This window comes from Rhinatrema bivittatum, chromosome 1 (assembly GCF_901001135.1).
Source record: "Rhinatrema bivittatum chromosome 1, aRhiBiv1.1, whole genome shotgun sequence".
NCBI lineage: Eukaryota > Metazoa > Chordata > Amphibia > Gymnophiona > Rhinatrematidae > Rhinatrema > Rhinatrema bivittatum.
The window spans coordinates 395810509-395837929 of NC_042615.1; the positions used below are offsets into that span (position 1 = coordinate 395810509).

The 27421-nt window shown below is 49.0% G+C and overlaps 1 protein-coding gene across 1 annotated transcript in view; it reads left to right on the plus strand.

Annotated features, from left to right (window-relative positions):
* The window catches only part of GAK (cyclin G associated kinase), an 832466-nt gene that overhangs the window by 98311 nt on the left and 706734 nt on the right, over positions 1-27421 (plus strand). The window contains 1 exon segment of the mRNA XM_029601806.1: positions 12682-12824. Coding sequence (XP_029457666.1) covers positions 12682-12824 — 143 coding nt within the window.

Genomic DNA, 27421 nt, shown 5'->3' on the forward strand with positions numbered 1-27421 from the left:
CTGACCAGTTTCTCTCAATCACACACATACTCTCGATCAAATACATTCTCTCACTTACACACAGGCTCTCAATCACACACAGGCTAGCTGGCTGCTTCTCTCTCTTTCTGTCACTCACTTCCTCTCTCTCTCCCTCCCCCCCCCCCCAACGGTAGCTGCTCCTCCTCCTCCAGCCCCCGCAGGCCAATAAGGAAGAATTCCATCGATCGCGGGAGGCTCCTGCTGCTCTCTCCTCTCCCGATTACCGTCTGCTGCAATAGCTTGGGGCCGATGCTGCAGCGGCCGCTGCTACTTCATCACGCGGCACGGCCTTTCTTCTTCCCGCGCACCGCGTATCACTTCCTGGTCCGGGGGGGGGAATGCAGGCGCGGGAAGAAGAAAAGGCCAGCCGCGGATGCCACAGATTTTTTTTTTTTTTGCACCGCTGCCGTTGCCGCTGGGCTTGAACGTGCTGATAGCCCGGCGGCAACGGCAGCGGTGCAAAAAAAAAAAAATCTGTGGCATCCGCGGCTGGCCTTTTCTTCTTCCCGCGCCTGCATTTCCCCCCCCCCCCCCCCGGACCAGGAAGTGGTGCGCGGGAAGAAGAAAGGCCGTGCCGCGTGAGAAAGGCCGTGCCTGCTAGTTTATCACGCGGCACGGCCTTTCTTCTTCCCGCGCATCACTTCCTGTTCCGGGTCCGGGGGGGGGATGCAGGCGCAGGAAGAAGAAAAGGGCAGCCGCGGATGCCACAGCTTTTTTTTTTTTTTTTGCACCGCTGCCGTTCCCGCTGGGCTTGAACGTGCTGATAGCCCGGCGGCAACGGCAGCAGGGAAGAACGAGCAGCGGGAGGGACCGGGAGCCACGCGACACACCTGCCGGTGCTTGGCGACACACTGGTGTGTCGCGACGCACCGGTTGAGAACCGCTGCTCTAGGGTATACATGTTTAGATCTTTGTCTATCCCCATATGCTTTAGAACGAAGACCACTGACCATTTTAGTGGCCACCTTCTGGACAGACTCCATCCTGTTTGTATCCTTTTTGAAGGTATGGTCTCCAGAATTGTACACAGTATTCCAAACGAGGTCTCGCTAGGGTCATATAAAGGGGCAATATAGCCTCCCTTTTTCTGCTGAACATTATTTTCCCTGTGGAGCCAAGCATCTTTCTGGCTTTTGCCATTGGTTTTCTACCTGTTTGATCTCCTTAAGATCAGATTCAATCACACTCGCTCTTCCTTCATGCTTGGAAGAATTTAACTCTCCCTTGGATTTTTGTATCCTAAATGCAATACTTTGTATTTTTTAGCATTAAATCTTAGCTGCCAGACCCTAGATCATTCCTCAAGCTTCACTAGATCTCTCCTCATGTTTTCCATATCTTTAATCCAAGGACCAGTGCTAGTAACACCCCCCTTCTCAGAGAAAACTCCAATTACCACTACCCTTTGTTGCCTCCCACTCAGCCAGTTTCTAACCTAGTCAGTCACTCTTGGTCCCATTTCAGGGGCATTCAATTTATTTCTCCGAGGACAAGCAGGATAGTAGTCCTCAAACATAGGTGACATTATCAGATGGAGCCTGGCACAGAACTTTGATCTCAGTATGTGCAGCTGTAGTCATCACCCTGCCCCCCCAAGCAGAGTCCCTCAGTCTTTCTTTTTCCGTCGAGCCATGGAGTCGATGCCCTTGATGCCTCTGTGTCTTTGATGCCCTTGGTATCTTAGATGCATGAGTAGTCACCCTCGATGCTGTTGAGGTCAGTAGCCTTCATGCTGTCGAGGTTCATGGCCTTGATGCCACGGCCCCCTCAATGCCATTGAGATGCATGGACTTGATGCCATGGCTGCTTTTGTGGCCATCTCAGCGTGGAGCTGCCCTAGATGCCATTGAGGTGCATGGCCACCATGGAGGCCATCAAGTGAGTTGTACATCAGTGTGTTTTGTTGCTGCTGCTCGACAAAGTCGAGCAGCACCAACAAGGCAACTAGGATCGTCGTTCAGCTCCCTGGTTGTCCCTGAGGCTGTTGACCGCTGGTGAGTCCTCGAGTGCCACTGAAGCTCTTGAGTGACAGGGATTTTGTCCTTGAATGGATTGAGCACCGGGGTCGCTGTTTACTCAAGGCATCTTGGTACACTGAGGCATCCCGGCACAGTGGTCTGGTGCTCTCGAGGCATCTTGGTGATGTCCCGAAGGTGCCCTACGGCTATCGGCACCATGGATACGGATGATCTCAGGGGCCCTGAACTATTGGGATCAGGGGGCATTTGAGGCCCTGGCTGGATTCGTGCACTGTTAATGATTACTAATGAGCTATTGTCAGCCATAGACTCTGGCAAGGGACGCCATCGAGCTTGCAGCATAGACTTCCTCGGATGGATAGGTTAGCCGAGGGGAACAGTTGATGTGCTGCTAGTCTTCAGTTCCTCTGGGCACTGATGTGGCGTGTTGGAGCCGTGTTGGGGCTGCAGTCCCTCTGCCTTCAGGCACCCCTGGCATCCTTGGTACTGCCAGTCCATCGATGCCTTCGGGCACCAGGGTTTCTGTCGGTGCCACTGGGCAGTTGAGGTCCACAGGCACCTGTGGCTCTGGGGATGGTGTTATATATCATTAAACTGATAAAGATTTGGTTAAGTGTCATTTGGTGCCCTTCATCTGATCTATCGTTGGTGAGCTATGGGCACAGTCACAACTGTGGGCACCACTCTACGGGCGCCCTAGGACATGACCCCGCAGAGCATCGGTCGCCATGGACTTCACTGCTGTTATTTAATGAAGGAAACGGTGGTGAGTCATTCCCGCCGCAGTTTCAAGGGCTGTGACCAGCCTCTTGGAGCGTTATCAAGTACTGGTGTGGGCAGTGCCATAGAATGCCACCCACTTGCCATACCCAGAGCCCCAGTGGTACTGGGGATGCTGCTGTTGCATTGTTACTATGCAGCCCACTGGGAGTTACTGTGACAATGGAGTGCAGCATGAGTGGTCTAGTAAGGCAAGGTATCTACTCCAAGCGCTTCAGGTGATAGCAGGCAGCATTCTCCCTGTCAATCAATTCTCAGCCATGCCAGGGTTCTGCCATCAAAATCTGTCTCCTTGTCAGTTCCGCACCACAAAATACTGGGGAGCACTGGCGAGGAAGGTGTCATCACGCATTCTGTGATTTGGCTTTTGGCAGTGCGCAGCCACCAAATCTAGCAAATGGTGCTCTGTCCTTGCTGTGCCGTGGGATTCTACCCCCAAGCACGGTGAGTGGGATCATTGGTGTGCCGCCATCCATTGGATGGGATACCACTGTATGCGTACTGATCAGTGTGCTTTTTCAGCGGAGGGCTCTATTCTCCAGTTGCCCTCTACTGTATTGGGTGTGTGTTTCGCTCCTGGCAAGCACAACAGGTTGAGCGTCGCAGCCACAGGACTGACCTAGGACTGCGTTCGGACTGCGTTCCTGGTCGAACCCTGAGGAGAGTAGATACCAGGTGGGTAGTGTCGGGAGTCTTCTCCTTCATCAGAAGAGGAATGTCTTTCGACCCATATCATAAATTCCCTTATTGTGGAAGCCCGTGGGGCTTCATCCTTTGCAGATTTATCATTGAACTGGAGCCTCGATTCTTTGAATCGGTGCATCTCCTTGTAGGCCAGAGCCAGAGGACGGCAGCGGCGGTCATCTGACCGTTTTTGCTGGAGCCCCTTCGTTGATTACCATGGTGGTCTTCCCTATCCAAGGATGGCTGCCAGTGGCAGATTAGTTGCTTCTGAACCTCAGCAATGAATGATTGTGTCTCAGCTCAAGAGTTGACAGGTTTTTCGGGATTGGGAGACCCTGATTCCTGTTGCTTTCCTGTCCCTTCAGGAAGGAGGGATTTGACTGGGTTTTAGGGCTACTCTTATGGGTTCCCCTCTGGATGCCTGGTCATCTACCCCTGCAATGGGTGACCCTCGTTTTTGTTTCCTAGAGAAGGCATGTCACTGCTTTTGACTGGCGGTCGCTTTCTGTTCCTTGTGGGATCCGAGAGCTGGTCGAGCTGTAGCGCTCTCCTTAGGTCGTCCTAAGGCACAGAAACTTTTTTTCACGAGGGAGCCTTTCCAGAGAAGCTCAGAAAATTAGGGATTTCCTCTGTCCGGGAGTCACCTTTGATACCTACTGAGCTCAATGGGCGTTTTTTGATAAGGACCGCTATTGCCAATCACTCTCGCCTGCGGGACTATACCCCAGTGAGGAGGTTCTAATCCATCTAATTGGCGAGTAAGCCTTTAAACGTATTGCCATATACATGGCCGAGGGAGTTGGGGGATGAGGGACCCCACAACACAGGTGCTGCTATTTGGTTGCAGTGGCTTGCAAGCTATTCTTACCCATTTTAGGGATAATCCTGTCTACATACAGGGGAGACCTGGTTCATGCAATGATTGTTCCATTTACTGGTCCGCATGCTTCCTTGAGGGAGGTATATTTTATCATGGCTGAGGTATTCACACCTAAGCCAGGTTCAGGGCAATCTATTCCGAGATCACCCTTGCTCTGCCCTGGTACCCTTAGAGTTTCCAGGCCAGTGAAGAAATCCTGTTCTACAAGGGTTTGCACTTGCAGCACACCGGCTTCCTGACTCTTAGTGGAGTGTTTCTGGATTTCTTCCCTGTGGAATTTGCTCTATTTCACCTGTTCCAAGTAGGCTGAAGGCTCTATCTCAGTGGGTAACTCCTTACTGGAATTGGCATTGAGTTATTCACTTAGTGTTGAATTATACCACCTAGCAGCTTGTGCTTACCCCAGCGGTTCCAGCAGTCTGTCTCCTTGTATTCTTTGCTCCTTCTGACTTCCAGTTGGAATTTCAGGGAGGAAGGTGGGGGGGAAAGCTAAGGCATTTGTGGTATATCTTAGTGTATACCTGCAGTTAAAGATAACTCTACTTTTTCCCTATATTTTCATCAAGCTCTGGCCAATACTACCTCTAGCTTTTTTTCACTTCACAAGGTAACCCAAAGTGACTTCCTGCTCACCTAAACTATCCTGTAGACAGGAAGGATAGCCCTGCCCTTGACAAGGTGCAGTGTGGGTGAGATTCAGGCCTAATGTATCTCCTTGCTTGGGAGTTTGGGCTAGTGATCCCATTCAGGGATTGCCTTTCATCCCCTGAAACTCTTGATGTTTTCCTGCTGGTCAGCTATGTCTGGTGCTTTGGTACGTAGGGCCTGTCACAGACTCTGCAGTTGTTGCTGATTATTTTTCCAAGATTCATTTGGGTTTTCTGCCCATTAGCCAAACATGGGCACATTTTCTGCAGAGATATGCTGTCCTTTGGATGTCCGTGGACCGCAGTTTTTCTGGGGAGTTCTTCAGCCCCTGTTGGTTTTTCTGTTGTCTTGTAACACTGAAGAAAACTGTGTGGTCTTCATCTAAGAGTCCTTCTCTTGTGTACATTTCTAGACTTTTCCCTGTATCCAGGAGGTTCTAGACCTACTGTTGTCAGGTTTTACTGATCCAAGATCCTGCTTGTAATTTCAGTGATGCGGAGTATGTTTATTGTTGACACTCGCATCACTATGCTATGCATCAGTGTTTTGTGCCTCAGACCTTTCTATGGTTTTCTCTTTGTAGAACAATCTCTTTTCCCACCTAGACCCTTTGTGGCTGCGTCACAGGCAAAAGAGAAAGGTGGTGCGGTTTCCTGCTTTGCCTGCTTGGACAGCCTATAGCTTGGGATTCACCCATGTGTGAGCACTATTGTCTTGCTTGTTCTCTGAGAAAGTAGAGTTGCTTACCTGTAACAGGCATTCTTCGAGGACAGCTGGATGTTAGTCCTCACGAAACCTACCTGCTTTCCCTGGGAATTGGTTTCTCCATGTATTAGCTATATTATGGATTGAGGGACCCTGCCTAGGGGACAAGATGATGACTACAGCTGTACAGTAGGGCATGTTTGAAAGTTCTAGATTCTTTGAGATCAAACGTTCCGTGCTGGGCTCCATTGGATATCATCACCCATGTGTAAGGATTAACATCCTGCTGTCCTCAGAACACCTGTTACAGGTAAGCAACTCTGCTTTGTCTCCTGTGCGGAACTCTTTCAGTGGCCTTAATGAAATCCAGGTACACTAGATCTAGTGCTCTCCATTGTTGCAACTCTCTGGTCACCCAATAAAAAAAACTGGAGATTCATCTGACAAGATTTACCTCTAGTAAAACTGTTACCTTATATCTTGCTATTGATTGGATTCCCAAACTGCACTATTCTGTTTTAGCAGCATTCCATTAATTTGCTTACCACAGAGGACAAACTAACAGGTGAAGTTCCCTGTCTACTCCTTACTTTCACTTTTATGAATAAGTACCACATCTGCTCATCTCCTGTCCTCCTGAACTACTCCAGATTCTAAAGAAGCATTGAAGAGGTCAGCCAGAGGAGCTCCCCGGGCATGTGTTAGTACCCTCAGATATATCACATCCAACTCGATCACCTTATTTGCAATAAGGTTCAGTATTTAAAATTGGCTGGTTAAGTAACTTAGCCGGTTAGAACTTATCGGGCTAAGATACAATGTATATTCAGGGCATGGAACGCCACTAAATGTATGCGTATAACTGAGCCCTTAGCCGTATATTCAGCGGCTGCTTCTTAGCTGCTTAAGTCCCACTTATCTGGTTAACGCTGAACACGCTTTGAATATCGGACCCTTTAAGTTTAATTAGCGTCTCACGAATAGACTGTTCTGAAGATAGAATGAGTTTTTTGGAATAGTGAGGAGGGAAGTAAAGTAGATAAGGCAATGGGGCTGGATGGTCTACAACTATGGTAAACAACATGGTAAAGCAGACCCTTAGAAATCCTCTGGTGACAGGAAAATATCTACTGCACCTTAACATAATTCACTGAATTGGCTGACCAGTCACAAAAGGCATAATATAAATAGAAAATAAAATTTAAAAGAGGGAAATAGTTTTGTGTTTTTTTTTTTTTTTATACTAACTCTTAAGCCAGAAATATAGGGCCATTTGTTACCTGTGCATCTGAACACCAAACATTATTGGAGGAGAGTATAAACTGGCATCTGCAGTCACCAAACTGTGCAAGGAAATGTACCAGAAGCTGTAGTTAGGTTTCCTTAGGAAGAGAAGTGAAGGCGAAAAAAGGAGGGAAAATCTGGTCAGTTATCATTTTTGAACATTGCAGATGTAGACTGTTTGAAACAAGCTCCACTTTTCTTGTAAAGATTATAAATACATCTTACCAAGTTTTTATATAAGCACAAGCCCACAGATGCAAGAATTTCTGATAGAATATTCATTTCCTAGCGTGTAGACAGATGTACTCAGGACCAGTGGGTTTATATGCCCCTGCCAGCAGATGGAGAAACTGAGGTCACAGTGTATATAACCCTACAGTGACCCCAGCCTCCCAGTATTCAGTCTCCAGCAGATGGTGGACGAGCATCTTCCTATGGGGATTGCTTTGAACTTTCTGAAAGGAGAAATTTGAAATTGAAAATTCAGGAAAAGAAAACCCCGCTCTCCTGTGGTGATACCTAAAGGTCCCTCCCCCAGTTGAGAATTCCTTAGGTGATTTCTGTGGTCCCTCAGAGGTGTTCCTTGGTCTGGTAGCTGGTTTTCCCGGCGTGGACTTAGCTGCTAGTTCAGCTGACAGGCAGCGGGTGCAGGAGGTCGAGTGCAGCAGTGACGGCAGATGCCCTCCCCCTGCAGCCAGAGACAGTCTCTGTAATCAGCTGGTAAGCGCTGAGCTCAGGTAAGTTTAAAAGAAAAAGAGAAGAAAGTTTTACCTGAATCAGAGACAGGGGTTTCAGGACTTCCTCCTGTTTCCATTCTCGGCTCGCCGTGCCAACATTCATTCCTTCCCTTGTTGTGTTGGGGAACTGGGCAGCCTGATGGGTTGAGCAATCCGTGGTGAGCTAGGCCCCACACTTAGACTTTTTTCTTTCATGCCGTATGGTAGGCCGCGGCGGCCGTTTTCGCATGCTTTTGTGCATGCTCTGCTGCCTTCTATAGACTGTTGTTGTGGGCAGTGCACTCAGTTTTTGGGCGCGCTTTTTACATGCACAAACTTTTTTACGTGCTTTACTTGGCACACAGGTTGCGTGTGCGCCTTGCTGTGCTTTCTTCTAAGCGCTTATTTTTTGTGTGCATTTCATTTTTGAGCACGAGCCCTTCCGACACACGTTTACCACAGCGATGGTGCCAGTAAGCAAGAAGCCTGAGTGTCTTTCTATTTATGTTGCCTGTCTTATTAGGCTTCTCAGACTGACCTGTCTTCTAACCTGTGTTATCGCTGCTCAAACGCTCAGGGAGAGTCGACTTGCTCAGATTTTGCTAAGCCTGGCTCTTCCTATTCTGATGATGGGTTAGTCACAATCTTGACTGGGGGGACGCCAGATCTTGGTTCTCCCTTGACTGGCTCCTCCGTTGGTGAGGGCAGTTCTATGGGACCAGCTCCAGTTCCTTCTGGGCTTGGTCTAGACCTGGCTGCTTTTTCTTTGGTGGAATTTTTTCAAGGCTTACAAGCCTTTCTTCAGGTGCAGTCTTCCACTTCCCCCATTTCTGACCAATTGGACCCTCACCCGGTGGCTTTTCCCTCTTCCAGTCCTCTGTTTTAAGTGCTGGGGCTTGCCTTTGCTCTCTGCAGGTGTTCCCAACAGGAATCCGGATAGCACTAATGATGAGCTTGATCCTGATTCCCTGTGCCATGTCTAAGCAGATGACTATCCCTGTAGAGGGAGAAGTGGCCTTGAAGAGGATGTACATGATAGAAGGATTAAGGCTTTTCTTAAGCAAGCCTTTGAGGCAGTGGCGATGAATTTACAGATTGCCTCCTGTTGTGCCCTAGTGGCGAGATCTTGTCTACTTCTCTCTCAGGAGGTTGATGAGTTTGGAGGGAATTCCAGAGTGGTTATGGATCCTGCTGCCACATTTTTAGCAGGCGCAAGCTGTGATTTGATCCGGACCTCAGCCAGAAGTGGCTTCAGTGATAGCGGCCAGGTGTCAACTCTGGTTGTGAAATGTGTCAGCTGACACAGCTTCCAAAACCAGTCTTACCAAGTTGTCCTTTAAAGGCTCGCTCTTGTTTGGGAGCAAGTTGGAGAAACTGGCAAGTAAGTGGGGCAAGTCTCCAGTGCCTCGGTTGCCAGAGGATAAGAAACAGTTACAGTGCCCCTTTGGTATGAAGGGTTGTTTCTGGGGTTCCAGGCGTTTTCGTCCCTATAGAGGGACAACCTTTCAGTGGCCTCTACCTTTTGGTAGGTCTCAGTCCTTTTGTCCCTGGCGGCCCAAGAGAGAAGCGGGTTTGGGTGGTAGACCTTCCCGAGCTTCCTAATGAAGTTTGCCGACCCACCTTCTGGAACAGGAAATAGGGGGGATGTTTTTCTCTCTTTTATCAGAGGTGGGTTTAGATCACATCAGACCAGTGAGTCCTGTAGGTGATACATGATGGGTATGCACTGAAATTTCGCAGTATTCCTCAGGACGTGTTCATGGTGTCCCCTTGCCACTCCATGCAGAAGAAGCAGGCGGTGGAGTTCACGCTTCAAAGGCTCCTTAGACTGAGGGCTGTAGTTCCGGTACCCATGTCTCAAGAAGGTATGAGGCGATATTCCATTTATTTTGTTGTGCCCAAGAAGGAGGGCTCCTTTCGTCTGTCTTGGATCTGAAGAGGGTCAACCATCATTTTCGAATGGAAACCTTATGCTCTGTAATAATGGTGGTGCAGTCAGGTGAATTTCTGACCACCTCTGATTGTCAGTCTTACCTTCATATACGCATCTCATTGGAACACCATCACTTTCTACTCTTTGCGGTGTTGGGGCTCCATTATCAGTTTCGGGTGCTGCCTTTTGGTCTAGCAACCGCTCTCAGAACATTTTCCAAGATTATGGCGGTCATGCGAAAAGAAGGAATCCTGGTGCCCCCGTATTTGCCGACTGGTTTATTAGAGCCAAGTCTTAGGAAGAGAGCCGCCTGGTGACACACAAGGTGATCTTTTATTGCAGGAGCTTGGTTGGGTAGTGAACCTGACCAAGAACAATCTTCAACCATCCCAGTCATTGGAGTATCTGGGGGGGTCTGGTTCAACATGGGACAGGACAGATTTTTCCTACTGGAAGTTTGGATCTAGAGGTTGTCTCAAGTGCGTCAGTTGAACACCATATACCTGATGGTGTGGTCCTACCTACAAGTATTCGGCTTGATGGCCAGCTACCTTGGAAGTGGTGCTGTGGGCAAGGGCGCATGTGCATCCTCTTCAGCGCGCTCTATTTCGTTGGAACCCGCAATCTCAGGATTATGCAGTTTGGCTCCACTTGCTGATGGAAATCTGCTCCCGCCTCCAGTGGTGGTTGCAGGAGGATTATCTGAGAAAGGGAGTTCCTTTGTTCTCTCTGGCCTGGTTGGTACTCACAACAGATATGAGTCTCCAAGGTTGGGGTCTCACTATCTGGAATTAATGGCCCAGGGGCACTGGAATACCGAAGAGTCCTGCTGGAACATTAATTGTCTGGAGGCCCAGGGCAGTACGGCTGGTATGCTTGCAGTTCAGCCACAGACTGCAGAATCAAGCGGTTCGCATGATGTTGGACAAACAACGGTGGCCTATATCAATCACCAGGGAGGAACCAAGAGCCAGCAAGTGTTGCAGGAAATAGACCAGTTGTTGGATTAGTCGGAAGGTCATCTATAGATGATCTCAGCTTCTCACATTGCAAGAAAAGACAATGTAACAACGGACTTTCTCAGCAAGGAGATTCTGTCAGCTGAGCCGTTTCAGCTGATTGAGGATTGCTGGGGCCTGCATTCCTAGACCTGCTGGCAACTTCTTGAAATGCAAAGGCTCCTCGCTTCTACAGTCACAGGAGAGATTCGTGGTCCCTGTGAATAGACGCTCTTGTACATGTCTTGCCGGAAGACAGATTGCTTTATGCATTTTCTCTGTGGCCCTTGTTGGGCAGGTTAATTTGCAAGATCGAAGGCCACAGGGAGTTAGTACTCCTGGTGGGCGCCGGACTGGCCCAGATATCCGTGATACGTGGATTTGTGACAACTCCTGGTGGAGGCCCCCCTTCGTCTTCCACTGCACATGAATCTGCTTCAGCAGGGACCAGTTCTTCACAAGGATCTGACTCTATTCTGTCTTACAGTTTGGCCCTTGAGAGGGCTATCCTGTTAAGGTGTGGTTATTCCTCTGCAGTGATTGCCAATTTACTCTGCACTCACACGTTCTCCGCTTCCTTTGCTTATGTGCGGATTTGGAGAGTTTTTGAGTCCTGGTGTGAGGAATGGGGTGTTCTTCCTTGTTCAGTTAAGATCCCTCTCATTCTGGATTTTTTGTAGGATGGATTGAATTAAAGGATTGGCCCTTAATTCCTTGAACTTGCAGGTTGCCTGTTCAGAGGCTTGGTGAATGGTGTTTGCTTGTCATCTAATACTGATGTGGCCCATTTTTTTGAAGGGAGTGAAGCACCTTAGGCCTTCCTTGAGGTTACCGGTTCCATTGTGGAGTCTTAATTTGGTGCTGGACATTTTGGCGGGCCGTAAGTTCTGACCACTGTGTTGTCTTTCCTTACGGTTGTTGACTTTGAAGACTATGTTCCTAATGACTATATATTTTGCGTGTTGGATTTCTGAGCTGCAGGCCTTGCCGGGAGCTGTTCGGGTGACTCCGGGAGTATTACAGCTGCGTACTGTTCCATCCTTGTCCAAGTTAGTCTTGGACTTTCCTTTGAATCAGTCCATCTCCTTGCCATCCCTGGATAAGGTCAGGGATGTGGAGGAGTTTTGCCTTTTGCGCTCCTTGGATGTTAAGCGTCTTGTCATGCAGTATCTGGAGGTCTCTGAGTCTTTTCGAAAGATGGATTGCCTGTTTGTTCTCCATGGCAGTAGTAAGCAGGATGCTCTGGCTTTGCAGGCTACCATAGCTCGTTGTATTAAGGTTGGTGGTCACAGCTGTGTATGTGGATGCTGGAAAGCCATTGCTTACTCAGGTTAGGACTCATTCCACTAGGGTTCAGGCAGTGTCATGGGCGGAGGTTAGTCTGTTGTCTCCCATCGATATCTGCCGAGCTTTGGAGTGGTCCTTCTTACACACTTTTTCCAGGTTTTATCGTCTGGACATGCAAGCCTGGGAGGACGCAGCCTTTGCACTGACCACGGCAGCCTCCCACCCTGTTGGGGAGTAATTTTGGTACATCCTATTGGTCCTGAGGCCAGCTGTCTACACGCTAGGAAATGGAGAGATTACTTATAGTATAATTTCGTTTAACTTAGTGTAGACAGATGGACTCAGCTTCCTGCCCTTGACTGGCGCATGAGTGTGTCAATAGTCCTCCTGTGGGGTTCTGGGTCCCAAGTGATTACTGATAAGTGTTCATCCAGTCTCTAGATTGGGGTACCTAGAATCTTATGTGAGTTCAGAGTTTATGGTTGGTTGAGTACAGTTCTGGTTATCTTTTTTAATCATGTTTTTAATCAAGTTTTTTGCTAGTTTGTCCACAGTTGCTTTTGAAGAGAATACTGGCAGGCTGGGGTCACTGCAGGGTTATATATACTGTGACAGCAGCTTGCTCAGTCTCCATCTGCTGGAATGGGAGCATATACCTACTGGTCCTGAGTCCATCTGTCTACACTAAGGAAAACAAAATTATCAGGTAAGTAATTTCTCAGTTTTCTGTGGAACACTGGTTAATTTAATTGTCCTCTCCTATTAGGGCAGCTGGTGGAATTCTTAAGCAAGGTTGAATCTAAAGGTTCCCTCTCATGTGATACAGTATTGAAGATATTCTACCAGAGCTGCAGAGCAGTACAGCACATGCATAAACAGAAACCACCCATTATTCACAGGGATCTCAAGGTACTGTATGTATTTGAAATGAATATAGTTGTATAAATGCCTCTAGAAACCATTAGAAATTATGCACATGGCCCTGAATATTACCCATGGTATATGGATACATATAAAAAAAATTAGACAAAAGTAATGTTTGAACTTTGCAATATCCATTTAACAGCTACAGTACCCTAAAATGTGGTAACCATCATATAAAACAGGTTTTTTTTTTTTAAATTTATTACATGTTGACTGTTAACAGAATTTTGTTTAGTTTGTTCTCTAACACGGGCTGAAATTTCTGTATGTTGAAAAGGTCTCGTTTATGCTGTTTTGGTTTGCTGTGTTTACAGTTTTTCTCTGTTGGTTTGGTTACTAAAAGTTCATATTTTGAATGGGGTGTTGCAGACTGTGAGAAATTGCACTTTAGCCTATTTTCCAAAGGAATAAAGGCTTGTAATTCTTCCCTTCCCCTCATTGCTAATAATTTTTGTTTTTGGTGTCCTGTCTACACAAGATTGTAGGGATATGCTGGGGTTCTCAAAGGATTCCAGAAAGGTGGTTATATATATATATATATATATATATATATATATATATATATATATATTTTTTTTTGGATCCATGTATACAAATAGCTGTAAGCATGAGTGCCAAAATTTAGGCTTTTAGTTCGCCACTTCTAGCTTGACAAATGATTGTGTGAAATTTTAATATTTTGGACATTCTCCATCATAAAATGTTGATATTCTTTTTTTTAAGTTATTGCTATATGTCGTTTCACCCACATTTATTCTTTCTATTGTGGATTTTGGGTTTAATTATTAGTCTTTCCAAGCCTGATCTCAAGGTGAGTTACAATTCAAGTACAATAGTTCTCCATTAACAGGCAGGCATAAATCAGCCTTAATATATGGGTGAGCTCATCTGATGATGCCCACATGGACCCAGTGCTTAGAGCTCAATAAGTCTTTTTTGACCATGTGTGGGAGTTCCCTTGCATGAATGCTGCCTCGTGGGTCTTTCAGTCTGTCTTCATCTGAGCAATCACTTAGACATGTTCCAGTCTCTTTCCAAAAATTTTGGTTTGGGCTGAATCTTGGTCTAATTTTGTGTCATTGCATCCTTCTTATTTTTGCTGCTGCCTCAGCAGCCCCTCAACAGAAAGTTTGTTTTATGATGATTCAGTAAAAGAAAAATGGAAAAGGCCAAGAAGATTGCAGCCAGCTGTTTTAAGACCTGTATTTATGGGCGTCTGATGTCCATTACAGATGTACATTGTCAGTGCCCAAATATGATTCCTCCAGTTGTTACAGTTGTGGTACTATGTCCAAAGGTTATAACAGTACCGTGCTTAGAGGTTGGAGGTCACTGGGTAAGAACCCAAAACCATGGTGCATTGGAAGGGCACTGTAGTTGCTCCTCTTCTTAGAGAGCGGCATTGGTAGACTCAAGGCAAAAAAGGTTGAGGTGGGTTCTCACAGGACAAGCAGGATGGTTGTCCTCACAAATGGGTGACATCGAGGATGGAGCCCGACCACGGAAAACTTCTGTCAAAGTTTCAGGAAATTTGACTGGCCCCTACTGGGCATGCCCAGCACGGCACTAACCCTGCAGCCAGCAGGGTCTCCCTTTTTCCGCGCAGCAGTAGCCACGCGGTAGAAGAGCTCTTAACCACGTTCCTGACAGGAATTTCGAATAATTAATTCTGAGAAAAATTTGCCCCTCAGGGGTCTCCCTTCGACGAATTTTTCGGTCCGCGGAACTTCGGTAAGTTTTTGCTGTCGTTTGGTTGACTTCCGTCGAGTTTGGCCCTCGAGGCCCGTTGGCATTCGACAGTCCCGCGGCTAAATTTTTGGCCTTTCGCCATGGCGTCGGGGTTCCGTCGGTGTCCGGACTGTACCCGAACTATGTCAATCACAGACCCTCATAGAGTCTGTGTTTTGTGTTTAGGGAGTGAGCATGATGTTCTGACTTGCACCAAATGTGCCCTAATGACACCAAAGGGTCGCAAAGCCAGAATGGAGAAGATGGGGCTCCTCTTCCAAGCTCATACCCCAACGCCATCAATTGCATCGACGTCATCGGAACTGGCACCGTCGAGGTCTCATCATCATCGACAACCCTTCGGTGACCGTCCGCCATCGATGACTTCGCGGCCATCGACTCCCGTTCCTTCCCCTGATTATCGAGGGGATCGGAAAGAAAAACATCGCCATCGACGTCATAAGTCTCGGCCTGTCGAGGAATCGATGTCATCGACCTCAGCACCGACCGAGCCACCGCCAAAAAAGTCTCGATCAGAAGTGGCACCGTCCACTACTGTTTCGCAGGCACCGAGGCAACCCTCACCCCCTCGGGGTTTGGGAGCCGCGATCCCACCGGTGACGGTGGTCCCTCCGGCTCAGCCTCAGCCTCCCTCTCCCGTCGAGCCGGGTCTTGTTACCCCTGGTCTCCGGGCAGAACTGGACCGGCTGGTCCAGGAGGCCATCGACAAGGCGATGCTACGGTTCCAGACTCCTCCGGCACCGAGAGTGGAACCGGTCACCGAGCCGATTGCAGCAGCACTGGCACCGCTGCTACACCGGATGGAGGCGCTCATGACAGCCCTTCCACCGGTGATACCTGAGTCACCGACACCGGTAAGACCGCTGTCACAGACAGGTTTATCATCAAGTGGAGAAACACCGTATCGAATTCCCCCTTCGGGAATTGTTCAATCGATGCCAGGTTGTCCCTCGCCACCGATTTCTTCTTCGGGGGCGATATGCACCTCTGCTCCACCGAGGTTTCCGATGCCGACACCGATTCCATCGAGACCGACACCGGTTCCCTCGATGCCTACACCGGCACCGATACCGGCACAGATTCCATCGAGGATTTTCTCGATGCCCCCAGTGATTCCAACTGATATTTCGGAACCTCAACCTGGGCCTTCAGGTGTTCAGCCCCCTCGAGGTCCCGCAGGTCATCATCCAGATCCCTATGATACTTGGGGTGATGATACCTCTACTGACACGGATGATTTGCCTTCACCGCCCTCTCCTACGGAGAGTAGAAAGTGTTCTCCCCCTGAGGACCTCTCTTTCATAAATTTTGTGAAGGAAATGTCAGAGTTGGTCCCATTCCAACTTCAATCTGAACAAGATGACAGGCACCAGATGATGGAATTGCTCCAATTTTTGGATGCCCCGAAAGTCATCACTTCTATTCCCATTCATCAGGTTTTTCTAGACCTTCTTAAAAGAATTGGGAATCTCCCGGATCTGTTTCCCCGGTCAACAAAAAAGCTGACTCTACATATCTTGTACAGTCAGCACCTGGTTTTCAAAAACTTCAGTTAGACCATCATTCTGTAGTCGTAGAATCAGCTCAAAAGAAAGCTAAGCGACTAAAGCCACACTCTTCCATACCTCCTACTAAGGAAAACAAATTCCTAGATAGTATAGGTAGGAAGGTATATCATGGAGCTATACTGATTTCTAGAATAGCTTCTTAACTTTATATGACTCAATATAATAGGGTCATCCTGAAACAGATGCAGGAATACACTGATGCCTTGCCTGAACAGTTCCAGCCACGGCTTCAATCCCTTCTAAATAAAGGGTTTGAAGCTGGGAAGCATGAAATACGAACAGCCTATGACATCTTTGATGCTTCCACTAGAATTTCTGCCACGGCCATCTCTGCCAGACGTTGGGCTTGGCTTAAATCATCTGACCTTCGTCCAGAAGTTCAGGACAGGCTCTCTGATTTACCCTGCCTAGGGGATAATTTGTTTGGTGAGCAAATTCAACAAATTGTTGCTGAATTGAAGGATCATCATGAGACACTTAAACAGCTCTCATCCATTCCTCCTGACTTGCCTTCTAAACAGCCCTTTAGAAAGGACTCCAAGAAGTCTTTCTTTAGGCCACGAAAGTATTATCCCCCATCAACCAAGCCTAGGCCTGCACGGTCTTACCATAAGACTCGGCCTCGCCAGACTCGTAAACAAAAGCCTGCAACAGCTCCACAACCGGGCCCTGCGGTGGGTTTTTGACTTCCATTTAGAGAGCATTTGCCAAACCCCTCTTCCAGCTATACCGGTAGGAGGACGGCTGTGCCACTTCCTAGAAAAGTGGCATCAAATCACCACAGATCAATGGGTGATAGCAATCATTGCACAGGGTTACCGCCTCAACTTCCTATCCCTTCCTGCCGACTCCCCACCTTTGCAGGCGTGGAGACTCACCGATCACTCTATTCTTTTAGAGCAGGAAGTTTCTCTTCTCCTACAGTCAAACGCTATAGAACCCGTTCCTCCCTTACAACAAGGACTCGGGTTCTGTTCCAGGTACTTCCTGATACCAAAAAAGTCAGGAGGACTTCGTCCAATCCTGGACCTATGGGCCCTCAACAAGTACCTTTCCAAGGAGAAGTTCAAGATGGTAACCCTGGGCTCGCTGCTCCCTCTATTGCAAAGAGGAGATTGGCTATGCTCTCTAGACCTGAAAGACGCATATACCCACAGTGCGATCACAGAATCTCATCGCAAATACCTGCGTTTTCTAGTAGGCCGAAACCACTACCAATACCGTGTACTACCTTTCGGCCTGGCGTCCGCACCACGAGTCTTTACCAAATGCCTCGTGGTAGTAGCAGCATTCCTCAGGAAGGAAGGTGTCCACGTCTACCCCTACCTGGACGATTGGGTTAATCAGGGCCTCAACCCAGCAAATAGCTCGGTCCTCCCTGACCCTAACAATTCATACTTTGCTCTCTCTAGGATTTCTTGTCAATTACGAGAAATCCTACTTGGTCCCATCTCAGACCTTATCTTTCATTGGGGCAGACTTGGACACCTTACAAACAAAAGCCTTCCTCCCTCATCAACGGGCCAAGACTCTAGTGTCCCTAGCTCGCCAGCTGCGGTCTCAACACACAGCCACGGCTCGCCAATTCCTCATTCTACTAGGACACATGGCCTCCTCAGTTCAAGTAACTCCCATGGCCCGTCTGGCCATGAGAGTCACACAATGGACTCTACGACTACAATGGACTCAAGCTCTTCAGCCTCTGTCCTCCATTGTTACAATCACCGACGCACTCAGTCTGTCTCTTGCCTGGTGGACAAATCAATGCAACCTCCTACAGGGCTTGTCCTTTCTTCCACCAGATCCCCAGATAATCCTCACCACCGACGCTTCCAACATTGGGTGGGGAGCCCATCTACACAATCTGCAAACTCAAGGATTCTGGTCACTAGAGGAAGCCAAACACCAGATAAATTTCCTGGAGCTGCGAGCAATCCGCTATGCTCTCAGGACCTTTCAAGATTGCCTATCGAACCACGCAATCTTAATTCAAACAGACAACCAGGTGGCCATGTGGTACATAAACAAGCAGGGAGGCACAGGCTCCTTCCTTCTGTGTCAGGAAGCTGCGCAGATTTGGGCGGAAGCCCTCTCCCGCTCCATGTACCTCAGGGCCACTTACTTACCGGGAGCAGACAATGTATTGGCAGACCAGCTGAGCCGTGTCTTCCAACCACACGAGTGGTCACTCAATCCCTTGGTAGCGACCTCTCTATTTCACAAGTGGGGTTATCCCCACATAGACCTCTTTGCGTCCCCTCAGAACCACAAAGTGGACAATTACTGCTCTCTCATTCGGAGCCAGCACTCTCGGCCGAGGGATGCGTTCTCTCTCACGTGGACAACCGGTGTGCTCTATGTATTCCCTCCACTTCCTCTTCTGTCGAAGACTCTCGTGAAGCTGTGACAGGACGGAGGAACTATGATCCTGATAGCACCGCACTGGCCACGCCAAGTGTGGTTTCCCATACTACAGGATCTCTCCATCTGCAGACACATTCCTCTGGGAACAGACCCGCATCTGCTCACTCAAAACGACGGATGCCTCCTCCATCCCAACCTCCAAGCCTTGTCGCTGACGGCATGGATGTTGAAAGGTTAATCCTTCAGCCATTTAACCTTTCGGATTCAGTTTCTCGTGTCCTGATCGCTTCACGAAAGCCTTCCACAAGAAAATCTTACTCATACAAATGGAAACGGTACACATCATGGTGTACTTCTCAGTCCCTTGATCCCCTTTCCTGTCCAATCTCTAAATTCTTGGACTATTTATGGCATCTATCAGAATCAGGTCTAAAACCTCTTCCATTAGAATGCATGTTAGTGCGGTAGCCGCCTTCCATAAAGGTATCGGGGGTGTCCCTATCTCAGTACAACCCCTGGTAACCCGTTTTTCTTAAAGGCTTGCTCCATTTGAAGCCACCTTTACGCCCTCCGGCCCCATCTTGGGACCTTAATCTGGTTCTTGGTCGCCTTATGAAACCACCTTTCGAACCTCTTCACTCCTGGGACCTAAAATATCTCACATGGAAAGTGTTATTCCTTTTGGCTATCACTTCAGCTCGCAGGGTTAGTGAATTACAGGCCCTAGTTACCTATCCGCCTTATACTAAACTCCTGCAGGACCGGGCGGTACTCCGCACTCACCCTAAATTTTTACATAAGGTAGTTTCGGAGTTTCATTTATTTATTTATTTTATTTATCCATCATACTACCTATCTTCTTTCCCAGGCCCCACTCTAACTCAGGGGAACAGACTCTGCATACCCTAGACTGTAAACAAGCTCTAGCTTTTTATCTAGACCGTACAGTTTCTCACAGGAAGAGCACTCAATTATTCGTCTCTTTCCATCCTAACAAGTTAGGACAACCTGTGGGTAAGCAGGCTCTTTCCTCCTGGTTGGCGGATTGCATCTCCTTCTGCTATCAGCAAGCTGGCATTCCTTTCCAAGACCGTGTTAAGGCACACTCTGTGAGGGCCATGGCGACTTCAGTAGCACACCTTCGATCGGTGCCGCTTCCTGACATCTGCAAAGCTGCAACCTGGAGTTCTCTCCATACCTTTGCAGCCCACTATTGTTTAGATAAAGCTGGAAGACAAGATTCCATCTTTGGCCAATCTGTCTTGCGTAACCTTTTTCCAACTTGATGTACCAACACCCTTCCACCTCCCGGTAGGGTGCGGACATCCTTCCAAATTCCTCCCCAGTTGTTGTGCCTGTTGCACGCCGTTGGGTACATTTGGTGCAAGTCAGGACATCCTCAGCTCGGTACTCACCCATTTGTGAGGACAACCATCCTGCTTGTCCTTTGAGAAAGCAAATGTTGCTTACCCTGATGTAACAGGTGTTCTCACAGGACAGCAGGATGTTAATCCTCACGAAACCCGCCCGCCACCCCGCGGTGTTGGGTTCGTTTTTATTTATCTTTTCGGCAATGCCTGTAGCTTTGAAACAAGACTGAAGGGAGACCCCTGCTGGCTGCAGGGTTAGTGCCGTGCTGGGCATGCCCAGTAGGGGCCATTCAAAGTTCCTGAAACTTTGACAGAAGTTTTCCGTGGTTGGGCTCCATCCTCGATGTCACCCATTTGTGAGGACTAACATCCTGCTGTCCTGTGAGAACACCTGTTACATCAGGTAAGCAACATTTGCTATTCTTCTGCCCTTTTTTCCACAGGTTCCCCATCTTGTGCCAGTTCCTGGAACCCATCACAAGTCAGGACTTTGAGGGTGGTGCAGAAAGGGACACTTAAGAGGCACATGGCATCGTCTCTCTTGGCTCTGGAGGAGAAGTAGCTGCCATGGGTACGGAGCACCACTAGACCTTCACCATTCTCGACCCTGAAGCGGGAGGTTGCCTCCTGAGCACAGGTGCCATCTTTCATGGTACTGAGCCATCTATTCTATCTGGACCAAATGCAGACCAGGGCTTGTCCATTTCATTGGCATGACCTATTAAAGTTTCTTCCTTGTTAAAGCAGAGAGCATCTGCACATAAACACAAGAGTTCCACTGTCATGGAAGGTAGTGTTGTGGTGCAGGAAGAGTTCATTGGCGCAACTGATCAGATCTGGTGCTGGCTGGCAAGAGGTGTTGATGTAACTGATGTTTAGTACCTTTGAGCCAATCCTTTCTACAGCTTTAACTGTAGATTTGAGTGCCTGTTGGTACCTCCAGTGTCAGAAAACTTTGAGGATGAACCAGTTGGATTTCTTAATATCTCTTCTCCAACTGTAGCATGAAGGGTACCTCAGCTTGTGGGAGCCCAGTTGTCAAAGCTAGTGAAGAATTTCTTTGTCTTATGTCCTGAAGATCGGAGAGGGAGTTTGGAAGGTTGGAACATGTCCTGCTCCAGATAGAGGAAATGTTTCCACATAATGGGGCTTTTCAAATTTCCCCAGAGGTTCATGTATTGCTCCAGGGGCTTCTAGCAGAAGGAGAAAGCACTCCCTCCCCCTGCCAAAGTAGAAGGTTTGCTACTCCAGGGGGGGGGGGGTCCCTTCACTGTTCAGAAGCAGAAGAAGTGGGGTCAGTTCATGACAACAGAAGTACCTTTAGGGTCATTTGGGTGCAGAAGCGGCAATCCCACACGTCATGCGATGCCCCCAGGCAGAGGACACATCTCATTAGGATCAATGATAGACCTGGTCCTTGGGCACCGCGATGGAACATTTAAACGCCCCGGCGTCTCCCGCGGCGGCGCCTCCTGATTCCGGCATGAAAGCTCTTGGCCTCTGCTCATCATGCCAGCTTAGAGCCACGCAGAGCGAGGAGCCAGACTCCCTTTGTGCCCAGTGGGAGCCTCGGGCCAGGACCAGTCTCAACCGAGGTTTGTTGACAGTTCCCCAGGGGCCACCCCGGACTTAGCAGGCAGTCTCGAACAACCAGGGATCCCGGGGGACCTGGTACCCAGACGACTAGAGACCGCTTCCATTTTCTGGGTGGATTTGTTTAAAGGGATCCATGCCTTCGTACAAATGCAGTCAGCTTCCCGGCCAGGCCCTGCTGCTGCTCCGGCTGACCCTGCCCCTGGGCTTTCTCGCCCTTATCGCGGGCACCCGCCTCCGGGCAGCCCGGCTCATGCGGACCCTGATGTCTCGGAGGACGAGTCCCGAACCCCCCGAGGAGGGGGAACTTCCCTCAGGGATTGAGCCATATCGAACTATGAGGCGGTTCTTTCCCTCGGAAGATCTCTCTGACCTGGTATCTCAGTGCCTGACGGAGTTGCCTATTCCAGGCCCCAGCACTATGGAGGCAGCTACACAGAATCCCGTGCTGGAAGGTCTTCGTCCTACAGCCCGCCATTTTCCCTTCCTGCAAGCAGCACAGCAACTGATAGATTTGGAGTGGGCTGCGCCAGCGGCCTCCTTCAAAGGGGGTCGGTCCCTGACGGCATGTATCCCCTGGATCCGGCAATCAAGGATATGCTGGCATGCCCTCAGGTGGACGCCTTGGTTAGCGCTGTGGTCAAGCGCACTACCATTCCAGTTGAGGGGGGGGCGGCCCTCAAGGAAGGCTCACGACCGGCGACTGGACGCCATCCTGGAAAACAGACCTTTGAGGTGGCAGCTCTATCTTTGAGGATCGCAACCTGCTGCACAGTGGTGACACATTCCTGTTTGTCACAGGTCAGGAACAATGCGCTGGCAGCGGACATGGGAGTCCGCTCTCTCGTTCCTCACGGATGCTGCATCCGACCTAGTCCGTACAACAGCCAAGGGGGGTCTCATCCTTAGTAGCAGCCAGGAGGCAGCTCTGGATACGGAACTGGTCAGCCGATGCTCCTTCTAAGGACACGCCTCACCAGAATGCCCTTTAAGGGCTCTCTCCTGTTCTGGCAGCGACCTTGAATAAACTGGCCAGCACATGGGGCGCCTCTCCAGTACCTCGACTGCCGGAAGACAGGTTCAAAGGAACCAGCGCGCCTTTCCAAGGCCATCCAGAGGCAGAATCTCCCAACCCTTCATTCCCTATAGGACTCGCTACCAGGCACCTCGTTCTCAGGCCAGGAACCAGTCCTTTCGGACCAAGCAGCACAAGAGGGGAGCTGGCTCGGGTTCATGGTCCCAGCTGCACCTCCCAATGAGAATCAGCCGATCCATCCGGGGGACGGAGCCAAAGGGGGCAGGTTAACCCTCTTCTACCCCAGATGGGTCGAGATTACGGCGGAGCAGTGGGTCCTCGCAATCATCCGAGAGAGCTATTAATCTGGGACTTCCATCACGCCCCTCGGACAGGTTTGTGGAGTCTCTGTGTCCAAGCCACAAGAAGGCGGCATTAGAAGTTACCCTGGCGAGGCTCCTGTCCTTGAAAGCCATAATCCAAGTACCTGCATGGGAAATGGATTCTAGGCACTATTCCATTTATTTCATGGTACCCAAGAAAGAGGGCACTTTCCGGCCCGTATTAGACCGCAAGTCAGTCAACCGATACTTAAGGGTCCCGAGGTTTCGCATGGAAACTCTGTGCTCAGTCAAGACCGCAGTACAGCAAGGGGAGTTCCTCACGGCCTTAGACTTGTCAGAAGCCTACCTGCATATCCCGATCCATCAGGGATCATCAGCGCTACCTACGCTTCAAGGTTCTGGGACGTCACTTCCAATTCCGGGCTTTGCCCTTTGGGCTAGCCTCGGCGCTGCGGACCTTCACCAAGGTGATCATAGTGGTAGCAGCGGCGCTCAGACGGGAAGGAATCCTTGTCCATCCCTACCTAGACGATTGGCTGATCAGGGTGAAATCACGAGAGGGAGCCTTTGGGCAACCGACAGAGTGATCGCCCTTCTGGAAAGCCTGGGATGGGTAGTCAACTAACAAGAGTTGTCTACAGCCTTCCCAATCACTGGAATACCTGGGAGTCCAGTTCGACACCCAGGCAGGACAAGTCACTCTTACCACCAAGAGAAGGTTAAAACTTAAGACGCGTCTCCGGTCCTTGATGGGAGCCAGCCGGCCCATAGCTTGGGGATTATCTGCAGGTTCTCGGCCTCATGGCATCCACTCTGGAAGTGGTACCCTGGGCGATGGGGCCCATATGAGACTTCTGCAACGCTTCCCTGCTCTCTCGCTGGAGCCCTTGCTTCTGGAATTACTCCGTGCATCTACCTCTGCCAGCCAGAGTGCGGACCCAGTTACGGTGGTGGTTGCAGTCCAACCACACGAGCAGGGGGTGGAAGATGTCCTCCCCCACGTGGACTCTGCTCACCACAGATGCCAGCCTGAGCGGATGGGGAGCACACTGCGAAGAACTCACCGCACAAGGGCGGTGGAAAAGAGGTGGAACATCAGCCGTCTAGAGGCACGGGCAGTCCGGTTAGCCTGCCTGCAATTTGCTCTCAGACTGCGGAACCGGGCAGTCGGAGTGATGTCCGACAACGCCACCACGGTGGTATACATCAACCGTCAGGGCGGAACCAGAAGCCGACAGTTGTCCCTAGAGATAAAGTTAACTGTATTTATCTGTTCTTTGTAAGGGCTTCGCCCAAAAAGTTCATGTTTACTGTGAACCGATGCGATGTGCGAACGGACAGCGGTATATAAGAGACGTTAAATAAGTAAAATAAAATAAAATAAATGGCTTGGGCAGAGTTGAATCTTCAGGACATCTCCGCCGTCCACATTGCCGGGAAGGACAACACCTCGGCAGACTTCCTCAGCAGAGAAAGCCTAAATCCAGGAGAGTGGCAGCTGTCACCCACAGCCTTCCAGATGATTGTGGATCACTGGGGGATTCCGGACATGGATTTACTGGCGGACAAGTCCAATGCTCAATTACCCAGATACTTCAGCCGCAAGCGAGATCCGTTCTCACGGGATCAACGCCCTGGTTCAGCCATGGCCTCCAGGGACCCTGCTATACGCTTTTCCTCCGTGGCCCCTGCTGGGAGCCATCATTCACAAGATTCAGACGCACCGGGGCCTAGTTCTTCTGGTGGCACCAGACTGGCCAAGAAGACCCTGGTACGCAGACATGAGAAGACTGCTGGCAGGGGAGCCTCTTCTCCTGCCTCCTCTCCGGGACCTTCTACGTCAAGGTCCAATCCTCCACGAGGATCCAGCTCAATTCTCTCTTATGGTCTGGCCATTGAGAGGGCTAGACTGCAGAAAAGAGGTTACTCGGAGCCCGTGATAGATACACCCCTCCGAGCTCGCAAGTTTTCCACATCCCTCACCTACGTAAGGACCTGGAGAGTATTTGAAGCATGGCGCGACACTCAGGGCACCAGTCCACATGCAACCACAATCCCTATTGGGTTGGATTTCCTGCAAGATGGACTTCAGAAGGGTCTCTCCCTCAGCTCCATCAAGGTTCAGGTGGCTGCGCTGTCTTGCTACGGTCCCAGGAGGGATGGCAAGACCATTGCCAAGCACCCAGATGTTTCTCGCTTCCTGAAAGGAGTCAAGCATATTCGTCCGCCACTGAAGTGGCCTGTGCCCTTATGGAACCTCAACCTTGTTTTGGATTTCCTCGCGGGATCCACCTTCAGATCCCTTCGGGGCCTGTCTCTCCGTTCTCTAACCTTGAAGATGGTGTTCTTGCTGGCTGTAGGTTCAGCACGCAGCATCTCAGAGCTACAAGCACTGTCCTGCCGGGATCCATTTCTCAGAATCACTCCTGAGGCTATCCATCTTCGGACGGTTCCCTCCTTTCTACCTAAAGTGGTTTCACAGTTTCTTCTTAACCAAACCATATCCTTGCCTACCACGGCGGGTTTGCAGAAATCAGAAGAAGGGCGTTTATTACGCCATCTCGACCGGCAGATTGCTGCCCAGATATCTGGAAGTGACACAAGAAATACGAAAGACAGACCATCTGTTCATCCTACACAGCGGAAAGAAACAAGGTGAAGCGGCCTCGCGGCCCACCATCGCCCACTGGATTAAAGAAGTTATCCAAGCAGCTTACGTGGAGGCTGGGAAGTCTCCGCCTCTACAGGTCAAGGCTCATACTACCAGAGCACAAGCGGCATCCTGGGCAGAATCCAGGATGCTGTCGCCTGCAGAAATATGTAAAGCGGCGACATGGTCCTCCCTCCATACCTTCTCCAGGTTCTACCGTCTGGATGTCCAGGCCAGGGAGGACACAGCATTTGCAAGGGCAGTCCTACGCAGTCCTCAGGCAGCCTCCCACCCAGTCTGGGAGTAAAGCTTTTGTACATCCCACTTGTTCTGAGTCCATCTGGCTACACGCTAGGAAATGTTGAGATTACTTACCTGATAATCTCGTTTTCCTTAGTGTAGACAGATGGACTCAGCATCCTGCCCGGCTGCCTGTATACATGGGTTTCACCGATTCAAGGTAAGCCATGTCATTCTCTTACATAAGAGTGTCCCCATTGCTAGGTGTCGACGCCTTCCGGTTGGGAATGCTGGCGGTCTCCAGCTCCTATCAATCGGTCAGGGGAATCCTGTTTCACTATTTCATTGATCGTCAGTACACATATATCCATAACAGCTTTTGCAAGGAAGATTACTGAATTGCCTCACCTTCCTGTGGGGGTATATGTACCCGTGCTGACGTCAGATCAGTCTCAAACTGCTAGCACGAGCACATTATACCCACTTGTTCTGAGTCCATCTGGCTACACTAAGGAAAACGAGATTATCAGGTAAGTAATCTCAACATTTGTGTTCCTAATGTTTTATGAAGATTAACTATTCATTTTTATTCTTAAGAAAATATATTACCTGCTCACTTTACAGTTCATGATGGGGTACATAAAACAACCATAGTTTAATAATCCACCTAAAATGTACAGACAAAAGATTAATATGATCAGTCCTTCGTTGCTCCAGCTAAACAATTTACTGTTATATAGTAATATATGTGTAGATGCCCACAGGCAGAGTTAGAAAAGAGTTTGTTCTTTTAATGTCAAGAAATGTCTAAAATTCTATGTATGTAGAACCTCTCTATTCTGTAACACTGAACATTTTTGGACTTTGTAGGTCAGTTATAAGGGGAAAATGGCTCTTAAGTTTCTGTTGCCATATAAAGACTTGTATCTTTGAAAATTATGAGTTGGTAACAGCTGCTTGACAGAGTCATAAGAACATAAGAAATTGCCATGCTGGGTCAGACCAAGGGTCCATCAAGCCCAGCATCCTGTTTCCAACAGAGGCCAAACCAGGCCACAAGAACCTGGCAACTACCCAAACACCTAGAAGATCCCATGCTACTGATGCAATTAATAGCAGTGACTATTCCCTAAGTAAACTTGATTAATAGCAGTTAATGGACTTCTCTTCCAAGAACTTATCCAAACCTTTTTTGAACCCAGCTACACTAACTGCACTAACCACATCCTCTGGCAACAAATTCCAGAGATTTATTGTGCGTTGAGTGAAAAAGAATTTTCTCCGATTAGTCTTAAATGTGCTACTTGCTAACTTCATGGAATGCCCCCTAGTCCTTCTATTATTCGAAAGTGTAAATAACCGAGTCACATCTACTCGTTCAAGACCTCTCATGATCTTAAAGACCTCTATGATATCCCCCCTCAGCCGTCTCTTCTCCAAGCTGAACAGCCCTAACCTCTTCAGCCTTTCCTCATAGGGGAGCTGTTCCATCCCCTTTATCATTTTGGTTGCCCTTCTCTGTACCTTCTCCATTGCAACTATATCTTTTTTGAGATACGGCGACCAGAATTGTACACAGTATTCAAGGTGTGGTCTCACCATGGAGCGATATAGAGGCATTATGACATTTTCCGTTTTATTAACCATTCCCTTCCTAATAATTCCTAACATTTTATTTGCTTTTTTGAC